A 20,403-nucleotide genomic window follows, 5' to 3' on the forward strand; every position below is an offset into this window, starting at 1 on the left:
TTTTTTAAATAGTCATTGAGTCAACAATTATTTCTGTCATGCCCCGTATCTCTGCTTCCTGTGAGTGCAGCTCCTGTTCTAATGCATGTTTTACCTCACCTGCTCGATTCTGCACACCTGGATTATAGTTTATCATCGTTTAACAAAGGTAGTGTACTTGCTATGCCATTTAAACCATACCAGGTTTAATATTTTATATCTAAATTCCAACACAAAGACGAACTAGGGTAGACCTACTAAGCAGAAAAGGCTTCAAGACAAGACAGTGTAACACTAGGTTAATGTTACTTCATAAATTGCTGATTAACTACTTCCCTTAGGGCGCTGGGGTACTATTTTTGCAGAAAGATTTAATAGTATGACACAGCTTTTCTTGCCTAAAAATTACAAGAGTTGTATGCTGTTTTGTCCTAGGCTACCAAATGTACATATTTCCTGCCTACAATATTTTAGGCATGCAATTTCATTAATGGTGTGATGAACTGTACTGTACACAAGTACAGATAATGTCAGTTTTCACTGTAACTCCTATTTCCCACACTCAAAAAGAGAAAAATACTCACAAAACAGACAAAAGCCTGTTCTGTGATGTTTTTCAATGTATTCAAATGCCTTAATCCCCGTTATCTAACACACCACTCACTTAGTGATGGGATCTCTGATGTAAACTGCAGAAATGCATTGTACATCTGACACTATCACATCACATGATAAATCTGGCCTGTTCTTAGCCTGGTCACGCTTTCATGATAAGAAAGAGCTGAGAAAGGAGAAGCGAAAGGACACTGTGTGCTCACTTATCTGATAGTCATGACACACAACATTTTTGCTTTTTATCAAAAATACAAAGAATTCTTACAAAGGAATATTTACCACTTACATAAAGATCATTTAGCACTGAAAAATCAGTGTGTAATTAAGTAATACATTAAAAAGGATTGAACGGTATAAGTACATTAAATTAAGAAAAAAATCAATTCAAAAAGCACCTGTTAAACACTTGTCACATGTTCTGCATGTTAAAGCGCAACTGAGAAAAATGACACTGTTAGCCACTACTCAAAGTCACACCAGTCCTCACCGTGCTCCTCGATGTACTCCACAATGGTCCTGACCAGTAGGGGGACCTCCTGCCCTGGCTGGCCGCTCTGCTGCACCTCCTCCAGGGGGATGCCGAACACCCTGACTGTATTGAGGGAGTCGTTGAGAGAAGGAGAGAGGCTCTTCCTCATCGCTTCCACAGCCAGGCTGCTTCAGTCGCTCTGCATGGCAAAAAACACAAACAGCACAGTCAAACTGACGAGCCAACCAACACGTACTCGCCATGGCAGGCGGGGCACAAGCAAACATTACAAACACAAAGAACAAAAAAAAAACATCAAACAAGCTGGGACTGGAGTGTGGCCACTCCCATCCTGGGAGCTGGAGTTCTTATCTTGCGCAGAGTCCAGGCAGGACGGACAGAGGCAGTGTTACATAAGTGAGGTGCTACTCATGCACAAGGATCTGAAGACCACACTAATATTAACAGGTGTCTGGAAAGGACAGTAGGTCTACTGGTCATGTCATGGGGGTTGAGCATGCTTTTAGTTATATAATATGCAAAAACACACTCCACTAAAGATGCAACAAGACAGCGTTAGAAACACCTGTCATAATTTCACTACTCTGTGACTTCGTGTCTCGCTGGTGGGAGTTTGGCGAGCATCGTCACACACAGTAATTACATTATCAAGTTTTTGTACAATATATGGACATAAGCTCCATCATTTCTTCCATCTTCAATGCTGCCCATTATGTTATTTGGCGAACAAACGAGTCAATTTATGTAAATGAACTGTTATGTCAACTTTCTTAAAAAACAGCATTTTTAATTTATTTGTTTTATACATTTAAGTTACTTAAACATTTTATTATTTTATTATTAAATTACAAATAGAAATAAGTATTCAAAGCTCTTTAATTGTATTACTAAGCTATTGTATTATCATTATATCAGAGGCATTAGATCAATTGTTCTGAAAATGAAAATACAATACAATTTATTGCAATTGTTTTTGGATAATACAATACAATGCCAGGCCTGGTGTTAGATCAAAACAATAAAGCACATCTTTCTTTCTTTTTTTTTTTTTTTAACTCTTAGCCCAACTGTCCACCCATCACTACAGATAAGCCATCTGTGGCAAGACATAATGACTGAGCAGTATGCCCAGAACAGCGCATATCAAACACACACTGCAGCATATTAAGATACTTGGCTTAAATATCTTTCAAATGGCCTTGATGGTCAACTTTCGTTTTTTCATTACATTTTCACTCACCTTGTTTTACTTCAAACGCCCAGAAGTTCGATTTATCTCCTGCTCCACTCACTAGCAGTGAATCGTCATCTATGGCTGCTTCAGGTTATGGCAAAAGATGAGCCTGTAGTTCCTCATTGACGGACCGCAAATCCTGTTCAGGACGTTAGTTGTTAAGCTGAAAAGTTACATACAAAAAAAAAAGTTCTGTTAAATTAAAGCTCTTCTTTAACACAGTTATCCAGTAAATTCAGGCACACAGTATAAAGGATACACAGCATGGCTCTTTCCTCTATACTAATTTCCTAAAGCTAAACTTGCAGCAGTCAATGATGTGTTAATATGAAAAACATGGAAGATCTAACAACAAACAGTAAACAAATGAGTGCAGAAATCCATATATGCAAAGAACCCCCATCACGAACCCAACACTTCCACTTACTGGCATTCAATGTTAAAAATCTATCTGTATGAGTGAGAGTTTTCCAGACAAGTATTTATCTTAGCCAAGGAGTATTCGAAATACTGTGTAGTTTAAGACTATCACTGTCTGAGACACTTAGCGTTTTTATTTTCATTTTTACTTTTGGGAAAGAAACAAAGAATGCTGCCACTACCTTCAGGGCAATACAACGCTATGCTTTGCATACTACACAGTTCTTTCTTAAACCACACAGTTTAAATCAACCTTTAACGTTCAAACTTACTAAGCAGGTATTAGATCTACCTGTAAATGTACATTACTATGACACAAGCTAGAAATCTGCTTTCTCACATCAAAACCTTCTCAACTTCTGGAATATCCCTCTTTGATCCCTTTCTTCGCATGCTACCAGTCCATTAAAGCCACAGATTTACCTCCATCTTTAAAAAAGACTCAATGTATCCAACTTTGGATGCACACGAATAGCTCAATTACACACTCTAGCTGAGTATTAAGACGATCCATCTCTGTTCCATTGCAATCCATTAGCTGTCCAATGTCTGCCATTCAAAACGGAGACAAAATGTTCCCAAAACTGAACGGAAAGTTGTGTGTACTGACCCATACAAACACACATCTTGGTTTTCGGGAAATAGAGAAGAGTTGTGCTACTAATCCCACACACAGCGCATGCAATGACCTTTTAGTTCACAATGTTTGCCATTGTTCGAGACGTTTAGGAGGCAAACTGCCAGTGAAGTGAGATGCGTTGTTTCTTACAAAACACTGCAAATGCTAGAATTTTCTCTACAGATTTGACTTTATTCAACTTTTCTACCATATAGTTAATGCAAACAAGCTGTTAAAGACTGCTAAAACTTCAATCTATGCTCCAAAGCCCTGGAGAGGCATCACAGATTACCCTGGATCTTCTAAACCCACTTCACCATTACTGTATTACTGGACCATGCCGGCTACAGAGGCCAGCCGATCTGCCGTGCCAGTAATTAATTAGTAACGATGGATCTCTTTAGGAGACAGCTGTAAAAAGGGTCATGATACTCACACTGGGGCAGGTCATGGAGTGTTCTGAACTAGATTTAGGCTAAGCATATGTACCAGTTTGTATGAATGCGCATGCTTACAGAATTGCCCAATCCAGTCAAACAAAGGAAATTAGGATGTTTAACACAAGCCTCAAACAAATGAAAATGTAGACGTTTGTATTACACACACTAGAGTTTTGAGGAGATTTCGGACTGTTCCGTCTGTTGCTCTGTGTTTGTTGCCAATTAGGCCTTTAAGCCACCCCACAGGGCCTACACAGACTAAAGCAACAACAAAACATATAAGTCTTCATTACATGCATCCCAGCAGATCTATGATGGTGCAGGGAGCAGACCCAGGTCTCTCTAGAATAAACCTGTGACACTCTATGATGAATTATGACAGTTCAACAGCATCACCTCACCTGAGCTAGTCTTCACAGAGGCATTCATATGATTGTTTGGTAGACTTCTTCCTCGTCTCTGCAGTAAATGGAAATTTCCACACCGCTGCTCTAACCCAGGGGATGCTTAGACTATGTGGCAAAGAGCCCAAACTGGCACTGTGGTGGTCCTTGGCAGCACCGAATTAAGCCCTAATCATTTGTATGCAAGTAACAGAGGCAGGGAAATTTTGCTGATCAGTTGCTGACAACATTCAGAAGGGACCACTAAAACAACAGCAGGGGAGGCAATAGTTTAACAGGTTATTGAGCATGCAATCCAAGCAGTTATACATTCCTTTACAAATCCAGGAATAAATCTAATTTGCTCATCCTTAATTTGCAGAACACTTATGCTAACTAAAATAACTGTAAAAAACAAATGTCTAAAATAAAAACAAATTCTAGAAGAGATAAAATACGGGGGGAAAAAAAAAACAAAAAAAAACAGTGGTGACATTTATAATAACTGATGATATGCATGTTAAGCTCCTTTCACAAACATAACATCAATGTCTGGATCAGTTAATCAGACATTACATAGACTTCCTGCAAGCCCCCAAAGTACAAAGTCTAGGTAATATCCTAGTGAGCCCATGTGTGAAAACAGCAGGTACTTTTGTATATTTCATAGTGGGTCATGCTGAGCATAATGCATGCGCTACACAGACATCACCCCAAGACCATGCAGAACATGTCTTGTAGCATTCTTGTGCAACTGATGTTGATAAATGTTGGCCTGTTTCTATTTTTCTACAAATTAAGTATTCCCCAATCTGATATTTAAAAAGAATAAGTAGCAGATATTTAAGCCAATCCCTTTTTAAACCATCAAATTTTTTAAAAGATGCTCTTATAGGTGTCCTTTTATCTAACACTGTTCCAGGCTGCAATAGTGAGGAGCATTTTCAGAAGGTAACAAACTGTTAACGGTCTGTAGTTTGTAACCATTTTACAATGAAACAAACATTTCAAACAAATTTGAGACACTGTGTGTTTTTTTTTACAATTAAACACTACAAAATGGCTTTCTTCATATCACAGGAAGTGAAAATCAGGTCTTAAACTGTATATCATGCCAGCTTTTCTGCTGCTTGATACATCCAGAGACAGATTATATATGCTGAATATTGTTTATAGTATTCCAATCACAGATGAATGTAGTGCATAACTAATATTATATATTGGATCATTGTATTCTGTTGACTTTTGGTGAAACTTCATAATTCTTTTAAATATTGCAATACATAGTTGAGAACAAACTACTGCAAGATCAGTTATATATGGTGTAATTAGGGGGTTTATTTGGTATTTCACATGGTTGCAAGAGTCTTGCTAGGGTACTAGTATCAAGATGATGCAAGCGGGTTACTAAAACATTTACCACTAATAATCTAACACACCAGAATGTATGTTTTGGCTTGATTAACAGATATTAAATTAAATGTACACATCAGAAACCATTTTAATGAATAATTTAAATAAAAGGAACCATTCAAAATAGTTTTGTTTTAAAAAAAAATTTTGTTCCGTTTTAAGGCTGAGTTTCTGTGGTCAGCTGTGAATGTGTTTAGGAAGTGCCATTTGTATAGTTTCTTTTAAAGAAGGCTGAGTCACACTAACCAGGAAGATGTACAGGGCAGACAGATCACACGACCACATCTGTCATCTACATGCAGAACTTACCACATTTAAACACACTATAGACAACGTTACATACAGCCTTTTCTCCAGCGCTGTGGCAACAGAACGTCCTTTGTTTTTATCTCCTGAAGCGAGTATACCAGATGATTTTGGCTTTTGTTTGTACCGGATTGCCAGTAAACTAAGTCAAACAAGGCTCTATTCCGATCTGCTCTCTTGGCAGCAGGTCTTTGCTTTATATCTGGAGACAACAAACTGTTCTTTCTCCCAAAGAACGCTTACATTTCACTTTCATTTTTGTGGAGAAAAAAAAATAATAATCATGTGATGCTTGACAGGCACTTCTGTCACTGGTACAACAACACAAACAGGTTATACAGCAACAGTCTAACAACAATAATAAACCAAAGAGAAATCCAGTCTCCATTTCCAGACAAGCACTAACCCTTATCTAGCACAGACCCATATGGTGCTCCAACTGTTTCTATGGCAGAAGGTGGATTGAGTCTGAAGGAGAATCTGTCTGTCAGTGAGGAGGCTAGTATCTGAGCCAAGTAACAGCAGAGAAATCTCCTCAAGGACAGCTGTCTTTAGCTGTAATCTGTATGAGACACATTCAGCATGTTTTAAAGGACACAACACCTTCGCCTAGCATCTGGTACAGGCATCATTCAGGGCGATGCCCCTTACTTACACCTACCCCCAGCCCCCTACATGCCCTTTTAAACCCCCAAGCTCCAAGAAGAAGTTATTTGAGCATCCGCTTTTCTGTTTTGGGAAGCGAGCTGGTTTCATGCTGGTGTGAATGCATCAGTTTGTATAGTCTTTCAGACATTCTGTCCTTGGCACAACAGGGGATTTTGGTTTTGCTTGGCTCCGCTTCATCAGAAAACAAGCGGCTTTCAAATCTAATGAGAATCAAGAGTTCAGTGGAACAGGACAGAAACTTCATCATTTGTTTATTTAGTTGGTTTATTAGTTGTTCATCACTAGAATATTCTAATAATGTACAAAATAAGCAAGCAACATCATTTTATAATTGTGCTTACATTTAAAGGTTTGTATTTAAGATTAAGATGTAAAAATGTAAACATTGAACATTATAGTACACTTGGTATTGGTATCAAAATCAAACTCCGGTATCATCAATACCCAAATGGCAATGGCCAAGAGGTTTACAACACTGAATTAAAATAATTTCTAAATGCTTTTAAAGGGTTTCTTGTTACACAATTTGTGTGGGTTCTGACAGCAAAAAAATAGCAGAGGTGGGTAGGGTGCAATAATGAATGAATTATATATATTATGATTACTTCTGACCAATGTAGCTATGAAAAAGGTTTGGATGAGCACGTTTTAGGGCTGGGCTGTGGGATCCTGGACGCTTGCTGAAAAAAGTCTGTTTAGGATTAGCATGCCTTTTTCGAACAATACCAAGAGAACAAAGAAACAAAAAACACCTTAACGACGCTTAAACACAGCAGAACCTAGGTTACTACACCCTAAGAAAATATTCATGAAGTGGACGGTGGACTGCGGTGAAGTATCACTTACTTCACACATCCGCAGCAGTCAGAACGAAACCTAGTTTCACTCAAATAATTATAAATAGCTAGATTAACCTAGCTTGGCTACTTTTCACACCGTTCTTGAAAGTTTACATCCTGAGGCTAGCTGCATCCCTGAGCCAAGTTAACTAGCTAACATGATGAATTTGACAGGTCAAAATGGGTCACACGTTTTGAACAGCAACAAAATTAGACAGAAACTGTAGTTAATAACACTGTTTAGTTACATAACATCCGACGCATCAGTTCCCATTATTAAACATTAAATGTAGCGTTAGTTTAGCTATTAAAACTAGTAACTTAACTAGCTAGGATGGTCAGTTAAAGCTAGCTACTATTTTCTGAAGCAAAAAGGTCAACTTGAGCCCAGACACGTAACTGTTACATAGACTACTTAGTTTAAGACTATCTACTTTATCTAGTTAACAGAAAAGATAGCTAGTTACAGGTTAATTTACATATTAGTTCGTTAAAAAGCCTTTTGATTTTTTTTAGGTAAGTTAATAATCTAACCTAACACGCTGCCCTTCCTCAATACTCAGTAACCGTACAACCCAGTTAGGTTACAAAACCTGGCCACACCTATTAAAAAATAAGTTCGTAACTTTAGATTGGCGAACCGTTAAGCGTTAGCTAATTATAACTAGCTTAGTTAAAATAGTTAGATTATCTACTGGTTTTATAGTATGAGGTCACTCTATTCTAACTGCCACTTTGTTGCCACAAAGACGTTAAAATTGTGCTTTAGCAGTCAACATTCCAAAAACCAAGCTATTCAACATGAAAAAAAACAAGGCACGGCATATTAAACCTGTAACGTTAGCTAAACATTTACAAAATAAGCAAGAAATGCCCTTGCAGCTAGCGTTAACTAACTAGTTGCTTAGCAAGATGCCCTACTTAAATTGGTGATTCAAGTCGCAAGCTAACCGAGCTAGCTAGCACGTTAGCTTCCGACAACCCAAGCCAGGCGGCCAGCTAACGTTAGCCAGGCAGCTAGCTTAGCTTAGCTAGGTTAGCTAGTCAGTCGGATAAGCATCGAGCAAGCCAGCTCAAGCACTTACCACTTCAAAACCGTCGACAACCGAGAGCAGAAAATGGTTTCTGCAATTTTCCCTCCTCAGTAGACTCCTTTAGAGAACACGGTCGAAAAAAACACTAGCTTAAACATATAGATATCATGCTGAGCTTCTCTATCTGGTCCCTTGTTTGCTCAAAAATGGAGATAAAGCTGGAGAGAGCTCGTCGCGGAATCGTGTACAGTAGAGCACACACACCCACAACGGCCGGACAGATGCCAAAAAACTCAGACCCCGCCTCTCCCCGCTCCTCCTCCCGCCTCCTCCAGAAACAGCATCTCTCTAACTTCACTGGCTCGCTGCTGTTTCTAGAAATTTCGGCTGCAGTAAATTGCCTCAGGACTAAAAAAATCAGTTTAATTAGGAATAGATACACACAAAAGATAAATTAAACTAGAAAACGTACAAACTGGATGGCATTAAAATACGTAAATTACGTGTCGAAAAGGCAGATAATGCCCATGAACCAATTCAATACAAATGTAATAGCAAAATGTAAATGTAAGGACAAAATGTTAAAAAGTAATTTTACATAATAATAATAATAATAATACATTTTATTTGTAATGCACTTTACATTTCAAAGTAGAAGTCTCAAAGTGCTACAGCGCAAATAAAATCAGAACAAACATTTAGAAACAAGTGGATTAAAAAAAATAAACATTTCATGTGCTGTATGTCACTTTAACATTTTTTATATTTTTTTCCCCATTTGTATTTGTTTTGTACAGCTAAAACAAGTACATGTTTTTTTATTCAAATAAAAAGACTATATAAAATTGTTTCATACAAATGGACATTTCCTTTTTCCAGCATCCCTGACTCATGGCCCAATCCCATTTCTCTTTTGTAACCCTTTACCTTGGATTAGATTTACAAGTGAAACAAGTGAAATGTTTTCCCTTAGAATTATGACAAAATTTCAAGCACCGGATACAGAAATATTAGCGGTGGAGCAACCTAGCTGCTGGTTAATTAGTTAATTTTAGGGCATCGTATGTTTTAAATAGGGGCAGGTGGTGCAGCATTCCTTAATTTCTCTGTGATGGGGAGCTGAAATTAAATTGTCTGCCATCTGTTGTACCATTTAAGGGAGAACAGGAAAGTTAGCTAGCTAGCTTTGGAGATGAACTACTAGCGATTGTTTATGCTTGTTGTGAAGAAAATTGCCATAAAACACTGGAACTAGACATGTTCCAATGAAATGTTCAAATACGTGGGTTTCTTTGTTTTTTTTGTTTTGTTTCTCCATCTGTTTGGAGTGCGCCTCTGCAAGATCTCAGTTAAAAGGCAATTCAGCCCTAACACTTTACCCTACCCCTCAATTCTAACAAGCATTGGGACACCCTACCCCTAGGCTGAGGGGGAGAGCTAGGTGGTAGGGCCAAGGGGTGAAATAGGATCGGGCCTGAATAAAAAAAACACACAAATGGCCTTAATAAACAGAACAAAAAAAATAATTATTAATATAATAAAAAAATACTAAAGGTTTTATTCATTTGCAAAACAGATTAATGTATGTATAAACAATGGAACTTCTCCTTTTGGATTGTTTAGATGTAATACAATTTAAGGCTGCTGTATGTAATATTTTAGGAGATGTTGCTTGGACATTTTCCACCACGCCATCAGGTATAATCTGATTTTTTTTTCAAAGTTTTAATGTATTCTACTAAAACACTTATAATTAATCTTCTGACAGCATCTCTAAATAAATAAATCTTTTATTCTAGGACATATTAGGGTCGTGAGTTTTTAATGCATCTGTAGCTCCTCTGTTACACGAGGGCGCCACCTACCGCTGAACACTGAAAAGGTTATAAACAGTCCGTGTCCTCCACATGCAAGTGAATGGTTTTGAACTCGCACGCACTGAACTAATTTAGCATGTTTTTCTGCTTTAACAAACCAGCCAATCTTATAACAATGTTTCACGTTTGTATGATGAGATACGTGTCACGCGCAGAACTGTCATTAAATCCGTCAACACAGCATTAAAACACTGCAACACTGCCACCCGCTGTCCCTCAACACATACAGCATCCACGGGTTAGTTAAAGAGACTGTGGCTGCGTCCAGAAACTTTTGCTACTCCTCCTCTCCTACTCCTCCTTTCCTACTCCTCCTCTCCTACCCCGGAAGAAGGTGGAGGAATCGAGGAGAGGAGAGGAGGAGGAGGAATGGAGGGAAGGAGCTGTAATTGGGGAAATGGGACAGCTGATCCCTTTTAGATAGGATGTTGACTACCGTTGAACTGAGCCAATCACAACGCTCACTTTCAGCACGTTTCAGAACATTACTATCACACACAGCTAAAAATTCAGATATTCCAATAAAATCCTGTTTACTCCCAGCCGCATTTTTCGACGCATCTCTGGCCAGTGACTCTGGCAGCCCTGTCTGACCTCAGCCTTATGAGGGATTCAGTTCCTCATCAGTCCCTAAGTTAAAATAAATAAGTAAATAAATTAATTAATTAAAATGATATATATATATATATATATATATATATATATATATATATATATATATATATATATATATATATATATATATATATATTATAAATAATATATGTTTTTATATGTATAACATGATACACATAGGGTCATAAATATAGTTTTACTGAGCATACAGTTTATCTAAACTATAAATTATATTACTGCTTTACTGGCTATTTAATTAGATAAGGAACCTAGTTAATTAATATGTTTATGACGTATATTTGGGCGTTGCCTTCCCCATTTTCGCGTGCTCTGTGGGCGTGGATGCAGTGATGTCATTGGAAAATCCTTAAAAGTCTTCCGGAGTAGGATACACTGATGTAACCTCCGTTGGAAGCCTACTACAGGTGGATTTTAAGCGGCTTCTTTCGTGAATTTAATTGGAATGGCCTTATTGATTATATTCACTGGGAAAAAGCATGACTGATTACTTTTACATACTGCATCTCAAACAAAGTAAAATAAATAGACTTTAAGATTCTCCACAACATATATCCTTGCAATTCTCTAGTAAATGAATACTGTGATGTAAGCAATAATTGTACATTTTGTGATACTTGTGATGGAATCCTGGCTCATCTTTTCTTTAATTGTAATGAAGTCAAACTTTTTATTGTTTCTTCTGTGTCTGGATTTGAATATTTTTGGACCTCAAAGAATTTGTTAATTTAAATGAAAACAAATCTCTTAAAACTGTTATTATTTTTTTGTGTTGCACAAAAAAAAACCTTGAAGAATATACCCAAATTCAATGTTCAATTCAATGTTTTTTTTTAGCCGAAGTAGAACATATAATAAAAAGTCTTAGAATTGTTAATAACCCCAGTGTATTCACTGTGCCTTAAATACTGATATTTGTAAATTAGCTTTTCCTAACTGGATCTCTTACATTGTGCAGAGACATAAAATAATGTGTCATGTGTCATAAAAAATATGACACATGGGACAGAAGGTAGCATTGGAAAATAGCATTACCAAACAGTGTGGCTTACTCTGTTTAAGTTATTGAGTTTATATCTGTGCCCAAACCAACCAACACAAGCTCAGATTTTTTCATAAGATAAGTATTGGTGGCATACGGAAAAACAATAGGAATTGGACAACTATAGAATAGGAATTCTTATAGTAATTAAATAATTTTTCCTATATAGCTCATCCATCTCCACAGTCTAAAAAGCTAAAAAACTATTCAACATTTAAAAAGAATTTATGATAGAAATTAAGGAACAAATAAAATGTATGAACTCGTCCCAAGATAACAATCATTTAACTCATAGTCAGTCAGTCAACTCATAGGAGTTGATAGTGGACTGCGGCAAGAAGCAGCAGAGGAGATACCACCCTGTCTGTATCAACAAAAATAGATAATATAAAGTATTTTGGAGCTCACATTTAACAGTACCAAGGTGTCATTGTCTTGCCACATCAGCTCCCTGACAAGATAAGGTGTGTCAGCATCTCTACCACCTTAAATATAAGGGATTGTAGACTGCCCTCCAAGGTGTTGAAGAATTCAGCTGAATGCACCATTCAGACCACGTTTTCTGACCTGCAGACCATCTGCATCTTGCAGTCCTGGACCATTTACAGAACAATTGTGAAGCCATGTATTTATGTGACTTATAAATTTGAAAAAGTCTAGAATTCAGTTATCACCAAATGATGAGTTTACTGTTTTAAAATGCTTTTATTTGCCTTTTGGTTGTTTTTATATATGATTTGGATGATTATCTTTCTTTACTGTAAAGCATCATCCTACAGACCATGCCATACTACCTCCACCATGTTTGATAGAACATGTAGTATGCCTTGGACATTAGAGATCTAACAACACAGTCTCTCAGTCAAACAGTTGATGCAGTGTGTGAATTAATTATAAAGGCAATACTGCAAATAAGCAGAGAATACACATGAAGAGTAATTTAAATAATTTTATTGCTGTGCTTGTAGATTACACTCCTTGGAATGCAACTGAAGCAGTGTATCTTGGGTAATCCCAAAAAGAAAGACTCAAATATTACTGTTATTGAATATTTAAACAGTGAAACAACAAATCTGTAATACAATACATAGCTTTACTATGAATTTCTAACTGAACTCCCCTAGGCAAAATGTTCTGTATATACAAGATACTTAATTGTATGCTTAGGCATATGATTTACATGACAAAAATATTCCATTTAGTGGAAACATTCTACACTGGTCATACCAAATATGCCAGAATAAAAAAAACAAAATATCACTCCACAGAGTGTGGTGGTGGATGGGCTATTATTTAATACAAAGTTTTAAGGTAAACAAACTGACTGTAGGCCTCAATATTCATGTGCTCTTGTTTCAGAGTGTATGTATAATAAATAGCCTTTTAAATCAACTGTACCAGCTGTATATTGGCAAATCACATAGTAAACTCTTACAAGGGAATTGCTTACACAGGTTACCTGTATGTTTCAGTTATGTTTAAAGGTACCTCTACTCAGATATAAAAAGAACATATATGGTCTAGATTAATTCATGGAAATGGGGAGGAAATTCCCTTTCATTCCTTTTTTCTATGTTGTTTGGACCATGTGGACAGCACACTTCTATACAACAGCATCTCTTGGGTTGTGAAATAATGTGTGGCAGAACCCTTTAACATACCACAAAACAATGAATCAGACCAAATACGTCAAGGAACATCACTACCCACCAGAAAACGCAGTAATAACTGCATCTAAATCTGATTCACACAGACTTTCGTATGCTGTCATTTTCACAAGTCTAACACTTGGAATAAAATACATAGTGACTGTTTTGGACCATAATTATGTTTGAAATATGAGTAATGATATTTTGTACAGATGTCTTTCTAGACATTGTTCCTGAAGAAAAGGTCTCTTGTGCTTGTTAAGCATTGTTGAGCAAATGCCTCGTAACTCTGAAAACTGGTCCTTCTCTGATCCACAGTTCCACTTGGTGGTGTTGTACATTCCATAGAGTTTTCAGCCTCTATCTCCTCACAGTGTGGCAGTTTAGGCCTCATACACCCTGTAAAACACAGTATATAACAGATATGGATATCAAAACATAGACACATCGATGATATACCCTCATTGACTGTGGTGTGTGGTGTGTGTGTGTGTGTGTGTGTGTGTGTATATATATATATATATATATATATATATATAGGATATGCTAATACTAATTAGATCTCCATTAGCAAGCTACACCAGAACTAACAGAACACTCTTTTCCAAAGAAGTAGACAGGTTCAACCCCCTTGGCTTTTGGATTGTGTGTAATGTGACCAGTTATTTCAAATGAATTTACAATTTTATTTAAATCTTTTTTATGTCATCTTGCTTGATTTTTGTATAGGGATTTTTCCTGCTATATATAGATCCCTCTGCAAAAGCTCCCCCCCCAGCGTTTAAACAGACAGAGAAGCACTTTTCTGTTAATCTGTATATATGTAAACTGAGTGGGTCCATTACACGCACATGAATTTGTTTTTTGGAGGCAATATAGTCCAGCCAAAGGCAAACCCATTGTACCTCTGACATTCTCCGGTTGCTTGGTGTAGTTTACCTGTGCTTGTCCTTCCAGATTCTGAACCACTTGACCAGGTTCTTAGTGCTCTGCAGTCTGGGATGCAGACAATATTCCTGACCTTTGAAACGAGACACATTCTCCATGGTGACGCTACAAAGCAGAGAAGAGAAACAACGTGAGTATGTGAATGGGAAAAAAGAAAGGGAAAGTCATAACCCATAAATAGAAAACTGTTATTTGACACAGTAGTAATGTATACAGGTTTTCTTGGCAAGACACATCTTAGTCATAACAAATTTTTTGGGTCATACTATTCAAAACCAATTGTATGATAAATGGACCATTTGTTCATTAACATATTTACACACATACTTTAACAAACATTCACATAGTCACAGTTTCTGAGACACAGGGCTTTGTTGAGAAAGCAAAGACATATTCAGTTCTCAGGCTGAGTGAAGTCTCTAGTTTTGTGAAATTTTTCGCCAAATGATTTATGACATGCCATGTAGGGACTCAGAAGGACATCCTAAACAAGCCAAAGGGGGCCTGCAGAGAATGAAGTTAAAGCTGGCTTTTTTCCAACTAGTGCAAAGGTGCTCCACAAGGTCCTTAGACTGGTACAGTAAACACTTGCTGCTTAACTACTGCCAAGAACACGTTCTTCCATCTTCCATTTTCCAGTTATTTAAAATATTCCAAATAGCATGTTTAAGAGTTATGCAAGTCTGTTAAATAAACTTGCTCTCTCTCTGGTTGTTGAATCAGTCAAATTATTCACCTGTGAAGCCAGCAGAACATTCTGTGGACTCCAAAACTCTCAACTAGATTTGGAGCGCATAGAGAGAACTAGCATGGGGCTGCGGAGGCTTCCCGAATGCTAAACTTTGAAATAGAGCCTGCTGCCAGACATGCAGAGAGAAAAGGAACTCTTTCTGTAGTCTGCAGGGTTGTTTTTCTACTCGAAACAGGGCCCATCATTTCAGACAACTAAACCCAAACATTTAGTACAGCACTGAAACAACAGTAACAGAGACAAGGTTATATATTTATAAACAACACATTTCCAGTTTTAACTAGTTTGCACCGTTTCTGACCTATTAAACATTATCTTTTTGTAAAATATCTTACAACATAATGTTGAACAAATAAGACATTAAGGTTGTACTCTCATAACCTTGGATATGACAATCTGTTTTTATAAATGCTTATAACTTTGTACTGTATATTATTTCAAAAAACATACTGGCATACATTTAAATTAACAATGAAGTCTATAGGTAACCACAATAATATTAAGGCAGTTCAATTACATACTAATGTATGTTACATGTTTTCTTGAGCTTCTTATCAGAATTCCTGCTGTGAACAGCAGATGGCAGCATTGTGCATGTCCTAATACAAGACGGCTCTCTATCATTAAATGAAATATTCTTAATTTGAAATAAATGCAGGTTTTAAATGCTCTGTTATGAATAGCCTACTCGTGTGTATTAAACCACTTGAATTCGAACTGAATTCTAGTAACAGACAATGACATTTTGCCAACTGTTTTCTTATCCAGTGGATAAGGGGCACAAAATCATTCTCCATTACTGCATGTGCTAAATTATTAACTAGTAGAGTCAAAATATTCTGCTCAAACATATTCACTAGAATTGAAGCAAACAAACAGCAAAGCCAACAAAGCTCAATAACTGTTATTATTTGGGGGAAAATAATATATTAATAATAATAATAATAATAATAATAATAATAATAATAATAATTCAATGCTTGTGCAAAATGTGAGATTTTATTATCACCAGAAATTTTTTTCAAAGTGATAATACGAATAAATAATTGATATCTACAGCTGGTAAATCTGTACTGTCTGGAACACCTGTGATAATCAATTCTAATGAGAACACATTCGGAGTCTCAGTGGCTGTTTGTACTGTAATATCAATAATTAATGAGGTAAATAACTAGTATCAGGACCAGCGTGTTAACTGAAACATACATAGTTTTTGGAATTATGTTTTTTATGTCTTATGTATCGTTGATATTCTCCTGTACAGCTGCTCTGTTACAACATCAGCTATTTACAAATAAATGTGATTTGTGAACAATATAGCCTGCATTCCTATATGAAAACTAAAAAATGATAGAACAGGCAAAGACAGAGATAAAAGGAAGGACACATGCATGGAGAGAGTTTAGGAAAAAAAAAAACTTACAAGATCATTTTCTCTTGGCAGAATGGGTGTTTAGGCTTAATCTCAAGTTTCTGCACATCCTTGTAGCGTATCTTTGGGCCTTTCCTTGTGCATCTGCACTTGTATGCTGCAGGACAAAAAAATAATAATAATAATAATAATAATAATTGAACAACTAAATCTTTCATTTTAACAGACAGGATGTTCAATGCCAAACGACCCCTGATCAGTGAAGAACCAGCAAAAAATACAAATACTAACACCAGTGGCAGTCCATGAAATCTCCATTTAACGCTTTCTAGCACCTTCCACGTGAGCTGCTCCTTGTGTTTCTTGTAGTGAAAGAAGGCGAAGTGTGACCTACATCTTATACTTCATCAATCTTCTCCTGTTCCTTTCAACATCATCCCTTTCCACTCCAGCCTCCCAGGACTGGGGCCAAAACCAACTTCAACCAAACAAAGAGTTAACCAGACACTACAGTGCTGCTGGCCAAGTTTTCTAAGAATTGTTTTTTCCCCTTAACCCTATATGGCATGGTATTGCTCTGGGGCAAGAAATCAAATTTTCTGATTATTACACCTTTCCATACTTTATTTATTTGTATAGCATATCTACTTTCAATACAATGAGGTGTAAAAGTGACTTATGAATAAAACGTGTATATGTGACAATATGCAAAGAGGCATATTTGACTGCTTATGTTCTTACTATATTCTTACATTATTGTTGTAAACTTATTCTAATTCGTTGCCTTGTGCAGATAGACTACTTTTGTTAGATCATGAAGTAGCTCTGGTGGTTCTCATTTCTGGTCCTCCTTGGAGACTTTCTCCTTCTTCCCTGCATGTTCTGGGTGCTTCCTTTCTTTAAAACACTTGATTTAAATGATCAAAAGTCAACATTTAATCAAAATTTAAGTTTTCTATAGCCACAAAAAAAAAATATATATATATAGAGGTTCTGGAATAAAATGTTAGCCTAATCTTACCTAGTTAGCTAATGACCACCCAGTTCTAGGTTAACTTACCTAGCTTAGACAATTCACTATAATTTAAAGGTACTCCCACAACTAAACCAACTAAAGCCAGTTAAAGCTAGTTAAATCCAGAATCAACTGAATGAAGAGGGATGATGCCAGTTCTCATTCACACACAGAAAAAAACCCCAGGTTAGCTAGCAAACACACTTGCCCAAAGTAAATTAACAGTGTAAATAAACATGATACAGGGCTGGCTAAAGGTAAAAAAAAAATGTATTGTCACTTCTAAAAGACAGAAAAATTACACAGCCCGCTGTTTACCTTCTGTGTTGAGCGAATATATCGCAATGACCAACAAAAGTAAGGCGGCTGTGCAGCGATTCATCTCCCAGTAGATGTTTCAGTTGGTAGCTCTTCAGAACTAGGACCTCTTCAGAACTAGCCTCCTGGCTTCTCCTCACAGTTTTTAAAACGCTCTAATAATATCAGTATCCTTCCGCTGAGATAAATAAAGAGAAATGTCGGCTCTGTGAGCTCCCACAGGCGTACAGCGGCGAGCCGGGCAGGTTGAAGGCGCTGTGTGTCTCTCAGTCTCTCAGTGTTGGAGCTGCTGCGGGGCTGTTCGCAGTGTGAGGAAACGCCGCTGAGCGGTTGGCTTTTTAAAAAGCTCGCTCGCGCCTCATTAATATGCAGAGCTAACCGACGAGTTCAGCAGCTATATTTCTCACAGCCGAGGCGTCCAGAGTAAGAGGAGGAAGAAAAGCAGTGAAATTGAATTTAAAAAGTCCACAGAAGGAGTTAGTTCGTTGTTAGGGGAGATAATTAGATAGGATTTTACGCCTTTTGTTTGCCTCGCGCTTATTTCACTCAGCTCGATTCAGGCGAGATTATGAACGCTGGTGGTTTGGCACAGAAGACGTTAATGTAGGCTACTACTGATGGCTGGACACCACGGCTAATTGGTGAACAATGTTTTTGGTGAACAAACTGGCTTTGAGACATTAAGAGTTTAATATGAAATGCTGTAAAGAGACGCTGATATACAGCTCTGGAGAAAATAAGAGACCACTTAATTTATAGGTATATGTTTGAGTAAAATGAACATTGTTGTTTTATTCTATACACAACAGACACAAAATTCTCCCAAATTCCAAATAAAATATTGTCATTTAGAGCATTTTTTTTGCAGAAAATGAGAAATGACTTAAATAACATAAAGATGCAGAGCTTTCAGACCTTAAATAATGCAAAGAAACAAGCTTATATTGTTAAAGTTTTAAGAGTTTAGAAATCAGTATTTGGTCAAATAACCCTGATTTTAATCACAGTTTTCACTCAGCTTGGCATGTTCTCCTTCACCAGTCTTACACACTGCTTTTGGATAACTTTATGCCACTTCTGGTGCACAAATTCAAGCAGTTCAGCTTGGTTTGATGGCTTGTGATCATCCATCTTCCTCTTGATGATTATATTCCAAAGGTTTTCAATTTGGTGAAATCAAAGAAACTCTTTATTTTAAAGTGGGTTCTTATTTTCTTTTCAGATCCGTATAGGCTACTGATGGCTGGACACCACAGCTAATTGGTGAGCAATATTTTTAAGCTTTATGTTTTTGACTTTGTGCTCACCTCAACAAACCGGCTTTGAGTTTAATGTGAAATGCGGTAGAGAGACACTAATATTTGTAAATTTTCACGTACTTCTTTGCGCTGAAAAACTAGTATATCAAATTTTGACAATTTTTAGCCCTTTATGGCACAGAATGTGTTTTATTTTTGTAAGGAAAGTATTAACAACCACTGCTTTATCATTATTCCCCAAAAAAGTGGTCTAGCTGCATAATGTTGCTCTGAGGCAACAAATAAAAACACTTTTGTAGTTAAACAAAATGTAAACCAAATGCTAAATTCGATGTTTTGTGACATATTCTGGACAAAAAAACACATTACATATAGTAAAACGATGGTGTATATATTAAACTATCAAAAAACTGGTTTGTTGTCTGAGAGAAACCCCATGACATAGACACACAAACTGTCCCCTTACACTGTGTAAAATAATTAGTGATGAATGTACCAAAAAATATCCATAATGTCCTAAAATTAACACTTTTTGCATTAGATTAAGAATGCTTCTCTCTCTCCTGTAAAGTTGCTGTTTTGGACAAACTTGTTTTCATAGGACAGCGACAATATATATTAATTTATAAAATCTAGAAATAGCATTTAAATGTACCTGGATTAGTCATACATCACTGAGATTACTTATTGGGGGTTACTAATCCAGTAAAATGAATAAAAAACACATTTAAACACAACATAGTATTAGTGTTACCTTGAACCTTGCTCACTGGTTGAGATGGTTATCCAGTTTAGATTGTAAGCATTAGAGTCTTTTTTTTTGTTTGAGATTGATGACTAACCTAGGCTAGTTAACCATCATGACCAAGCAAAACTAAAGTGGTTGACCAACAAAACCAGTATGACTAAATTCAAATTCAACATACCTGGTCAACATGCTGATATAAGCATATAAGCATAAGGTTAGTTTTTTTCTAGATGACCAGTGTTTCAAACACCTTGACCATCAAAGACCATCCTAAACCAGCTACCAGCAAAATCTTATCTTGAGCTGCATCTTTCAGCAAGGATATTTTGATATTTCACTTAGCAAAGTGT

The 20,403-nt window shown here is 36.8% G+C and overlaps 2 protein-coding genes and 1 long non-coding RNA gene across 6 annotated transcripts in view; 1 reads left to right on the forward strand and 2 right to left on the reverse strand.

Moving 5' to 3' along the window:
• The window catches only part of fam13b (family with sequence similarity 13 member B), a 51,785-nt gene extending 43,069 nt beyond the window's left edge, over nucleotides 1-8,716 (reverse strand). For 2 of the 3 annotated variants that reach the window (XM_015605099.3, XM_007246406.4), the window contains exons 1-3: nucleotides 8,493-8,715; nucleotides 2,325-2,481; nucleotides 1,082-1,262 (exon numbers count right to left, since the gene is read on the reverse strand). In XM_015605099.3, the coding sequence (XP_015460585.3) occupies nucleotides 1,082-1,232 (151 nt within the window). In that variant the 5' untranslated portion in view covers nucleotides 1,233-1,262; nucleotides 2,325-2,481; nucleotides 8,493-8,715. Of the gene's footprint in view, nucleotides 1-1,081; nucleotides 1,263-2,324; nucleotides 2,482-8,492 lie in introns of all 3 variants that reach the window. The other variant, XM_015605098.3, reaches the window with a different exon arrangement.
• Nucleotides 8,717-12,928: 4,212 nt separating this feature from the next.
• On the reverse strand, nucleotides 12,929-18,354 carry cxcl14 (chemokine (C-X-C motif) ligand 14). Of its 2 annotated transcripts, none has more exons than XM_007246409.4 (4): nucleotides 18,047-18,354; nucleotides 16,765-16,870; nucleotides 14,582-14,695; nucleotides 12,929-14,041 (listed from the first exon to the last, which is right to left on the reverse strand). In XM_007246409.4, exons 1-4 carry the CDS (start codon nucleotides 18,108-18,110, stop codon nucleotides 14,026-14,028), a joined length of 300 nt encoding a protein of 99 aa, XP_007246471.1. In that variant the 5' UTR covers nucleotides 18,111-18,354; the 3' UTR covers nucleotides 12,929-14,025. The 2 variants fall into 2 exon arrangements, with proteins under 2 accessions (XP_007246471.1, XP_049340180.1); XM_049484223.1 differs by lacking the exon at nucleotides 18,047-18,354 and adding an exon at nucleotides 17,005-17,243.
• Nucleotides 18,355-18,485: 131 nt separating this feature from the next.
• Nucleotides 18,486-20,403, forward strand: part of LOC103046144 (uncharacterized) — a 99,823-nt gene continuing 97,905 nt past the window's right edge. Inside the window, exons 1-2 of the long non-coding RNA XR_002651818.2 lie at nucleotides 18,486-18,687; nucleotides 19,269-19,309. This is a non-coding gene — a long non-coding RNA (uncharacterized LOC103046144). The remainder of the gene's footprint in view (nucleotides 18,688-19,268; nucleotides 19,310-20,403) is intronic.

The sequence above is a fragment of the Astyanax mexicanus genome, chromosome 10, assembly GCF_023375975.1.
Source record: "Astyanax mexicanus isolate ESR-SI-001 chromosome 10, AstMex3_surface, whole genome shotgun sequence".
Taxonomy (NCBI): Eukaryota; Metazoa; Chordata; class Actinopteri; order Characiformes; family Acestrorhamphidae; genus Astyanax; species Astyanax mexicanus.

Bases quoted from the DNA above. Each gene is read 5' to 3' on its own strand.
- cxcl14 (XM_007246409.4), bottom strand. From the start codon at position 18,110: ATGAATCGCTGCACAGCCGCCTTACTTTTGTTGGTCATTGCGATATAT. The intron at 16,871-18,046 runs GTAAACAGCGGG...TTTGTCCTGCAG, and splicing joins ATATTCGCTCAACACAGAAG to CATACAAGTGCAGATGCACA. The intron at 14,696-16,764 runs GTAAGTTTTTTT...TCTGCTTTGTAG, and splicing joins TGCCAAGAGAAAATGATCTT to CGTCACCATGGAGAATGTGT.